Source organism: Asparagus officinalis, chromosome 7 (genome assembly GCF_001876935.1).
Source record: "Asparagus officinalis chromosome 7, Aspof.V1, whole genome shotgun sequence".
Lineage (NCBI taxonomy): Eukaryota > Viridiplantae > Streptophyta > Magnoliopsida > Asparagales > Asparagaceae > Asparagus > Asparagus officinalis.
The window spans coordinates 11,242,491-11,245,516 of record NC_033800.1 but is presented as its reverse complement, the minus strand read 5'-3'; the positions used below and the strand labels follow the sequence as shown (position 1 = coordinate 11,245,516).

The following is a 3,026-nucleotide window of genomic DNA, read 5'->3' as shown; positions in this document are numbered from 1 at the left end:
AAAAATTATCCCACTTTACCAATTATCCCAGTTCTACTTAAAAAGTTCTAGGTGACTAACCCCCCCTAAGGAAATGTTTAAAGTTTAAAATAATTGTGTGAGGCATCCAAAAGTCAAGGAGGTTTCTTCGAAAACCGCTAAAATTTAGGGAAATTATGTTAAAATTTCCCTTATTCAAGGATATATAGGTATCTGTTTTGCCGCATAATTAATGTGAACTTTGGGAGAGAGGAGAATATAAGTTCAAATTAGTTTTGACTTTTGAGGGAAAAAAAATAGGCTTTCATTCAAGAAATCATGGCTGATACATCTTATAACCCAATCTCCTAAACAATAAAATCAGGGCACATATTAAACAAAGACTTCAGAGTTCTAGGGCTAGACCCCATTGACCTAAGCTGTGAGAAACTTTGTTTGCCTTCTGCTTGGTAAAACAAAACTTATAACCAATAAAGTCCTCCACGTCACATTTTATTGCTTAGGATGGTAAGTTCAAATAATTAAGTTTGTAAAAATTAATTAAGTAATAAAATTAGTAGAATAAAAAATAACAGAATATTCTAATTAAATTCTCTGACAGGCATTTACTAGTTTGGGTCCACATTAGGGAAGAAAACAAATTAACGTTAAGTTAGCGATTAAAATGATTTGAGACTAAAATTAAAACAATTACTATATTTTGGAGGACAAGCATCCAAAACCCCATCGTAGGCAAAGGGAAACTCATTTACGGGGACCTCCATTTTCCTCACATTGGTCGCATCAATTTATTCCATGTACGTAATTAACGCATACCAATTACGAAAAGATCCTCTATTTCTCCATTTTGGGTAAAAAAATGTGAGGACCTCTCATGTCCTATTTGGTTATGTCACCACTAATTTTGTCATTAATCCCAAATCACACCGAAGTCAACATTCCCCCCTCTTCTATTTAAACCCTCTCCTCTCCGCCTACTAGAGAGAAAGCAAAGGACAGAGAGATTTGAAAGAGAAGATTTTCTGAATAGGGTGAGAGCAAAATGATGAGAAGGGTCCTAAGAAAAACTTTTTCGGGTGTTGGGCTGAGAAGAAACTTTTCCCGTGGTGCTGCTGCTGCAGAATTAGAGAATAACAATGCGGTCGTACCGAAAATGCCTCCGTTTGATTACACCCCTCCTCCTTACAGTGGGCCTTCGGGTGACGAGATCTTGAAGAAGCGGTCTGAGTTCCTCAGCCCCTCGCTTTTCCATTTCTACAAAAAGCCTGTAAGTATTTTTTCTGGAGTTTTGCTGCAGTGACCCAAAATATGGGATCAATAGTGGGGCAAGTGAGTTATCCCCTCCTATTGGATAATAAGTTGATCATCATTAATGATGGCCAACTCATTATCCAATAGGAGGGGGACACCTCACTTGTCGCCCGTATTGGTCCCATATTGAAATTTTCTTTTTTCTGCGACAATCTCGCTGGATATTAGTTAAACTGCACTCGTGATTCATGCAACTGCAGGCGCATTTGTTCTGTGAACATCTACAATATCACATTAGTTTCCACTTATGTCTTTGGAACGATCGTTTAATTTTTAACACAATAGTAACTCTTTTTTGTCGAGTCTACTTTGCTTTTGCAACGGCTTTAATCGTAGGAGATTTTTTGCGAACTCCAAAATTATAGGGAAAGCAGTTTTTTTTTTTTTGGTTACTTGAGGTTACTTACAATTTTGTGAACATTTGTATCCTCTGACCTCATAATTTTTTCAAACATGTACAGTATTACATTTTCAACTTCTGTTGTCGGAACATCGTTGGATTTGATCACTACAATGTTTTAGTCCTGCAATAGCTTTAATTATGAGAGATTTTCGTAAACTCTGAAGTTACAGGAAACTTAGTTTTACAAAGTGAACTAAAAAATAGGGCCTTAAATTAACAAATATGGTTGCATGTTTGTGTGTGGATCCGGATTCTCTCCAATGGTAATTGGAGAGGGTCTAATTATCCCAGTTATTACCTTATAATGCAATCTTAAGGGTTTGGGTTATGCCGTGTAAGTTTCCACTATTGTCGTGAAAACCACTTTTCTCTTAAAAACCACCATTATGAAAGCCATTTGTTGCAATACTAGAAATCCTATGTCGCATCATCGCATCCACTGAAAATGGAATGAATAGTGCAGATTGGAATAATTGGACCCTCTCCAATTACCACCTGATTGGAGAGGATTTGAATCATCTGTTGGAAGCATAATAAACGAACATAATTACCGCTTATTTTGCGACCATTTATATCCTAAGAAAATATGTGGACTTTTGTACAGTAGGAATATATGAATCGTGAAACAAAGAAAATTCTTTCATAGTGATGGCAACACTATTAGATGGTTTATCTATGTTTCTATCATGCTACAGTTGAATATTACCGATGGGAAGATGCAATACTTATTCGATGAAGAAGGACGCCGCTACCTTGATGCTTTTGCAGGGATTGCAACAGTTTGTTGTGGGCATTGTCATCCTGAAGTCATTGATGCCATCATCAATCAAACAAAGCGCTTGCAACATTCAACAGTTGTATATCTAAATCACACCATCGCAGATTTTGCTGAGGCATTAGCTTCCAAGATGCCTGGTGATCTCAAGGTCAATATCATCACGACAATATTTGTTGTTTGGTGTATAATTTTTCCTCTAATTGAGCTCTGCCCTATGTCGTATCTTTTATAGGTTGTTTTCTTTACGAATTCGGGTACAGAAGCAAATGAGTTGGCTATGATGATTGCTAGGCTTTATACTGGGTGCAATGATATTATATCGCTTAGAAATTCATACCATGGAAATGCAGCTGGAACAATGGGGGCAACTGCTCAGTCCAATTGGAAATTTAACATCATACAGGTGTCGTAGGTCTCTGTAGATTGCAATACTTTTTTTTTTCAGACAAAAGAAAATGTATGCAGAGTATGTATCAGATTCTGGAGTTGTTCTATTTGACTGATAAACTTAGTTAACGCTAATTTTAGACTAACAAATAGTGAAAATTCTTGACG

At 36.6% G+C, this 3,026-nt stretch overlaps 1 protein-coding gene across 1 annotated transcript in view; it reads left to right on the top strand.

Annotated features, from left to right (window-relative positions):
• The window catches only part of LOC109850512 (alanine--glyoxylate aminotransferase 2 homolog 3, mitochondrial-like), a 3,713-nt gene continuing 1,647 nt past the window's right edge, over positions 961 to 3,026 (top strand). Inside the window, exons 1-3 of the mRNA XM_020420529.1 lie at positions 961 to 1,246; positions 2,389 to 2,619; positions 2,704 to 2,874. Coding sequence (XP_020276118.1) covers positions 1,022 to 1,246; positions 2,389 to 2,619; positions 2,704 to 2,874 — 627 coding nt within the window. The 5' untranslated portion in view covers positions 961 to 1,021. The remainder of the gene's footprint in view (positions 1,247 to 2,388; positions 2,620 to 2,703; positions 2,875 to 3,026) is intronic.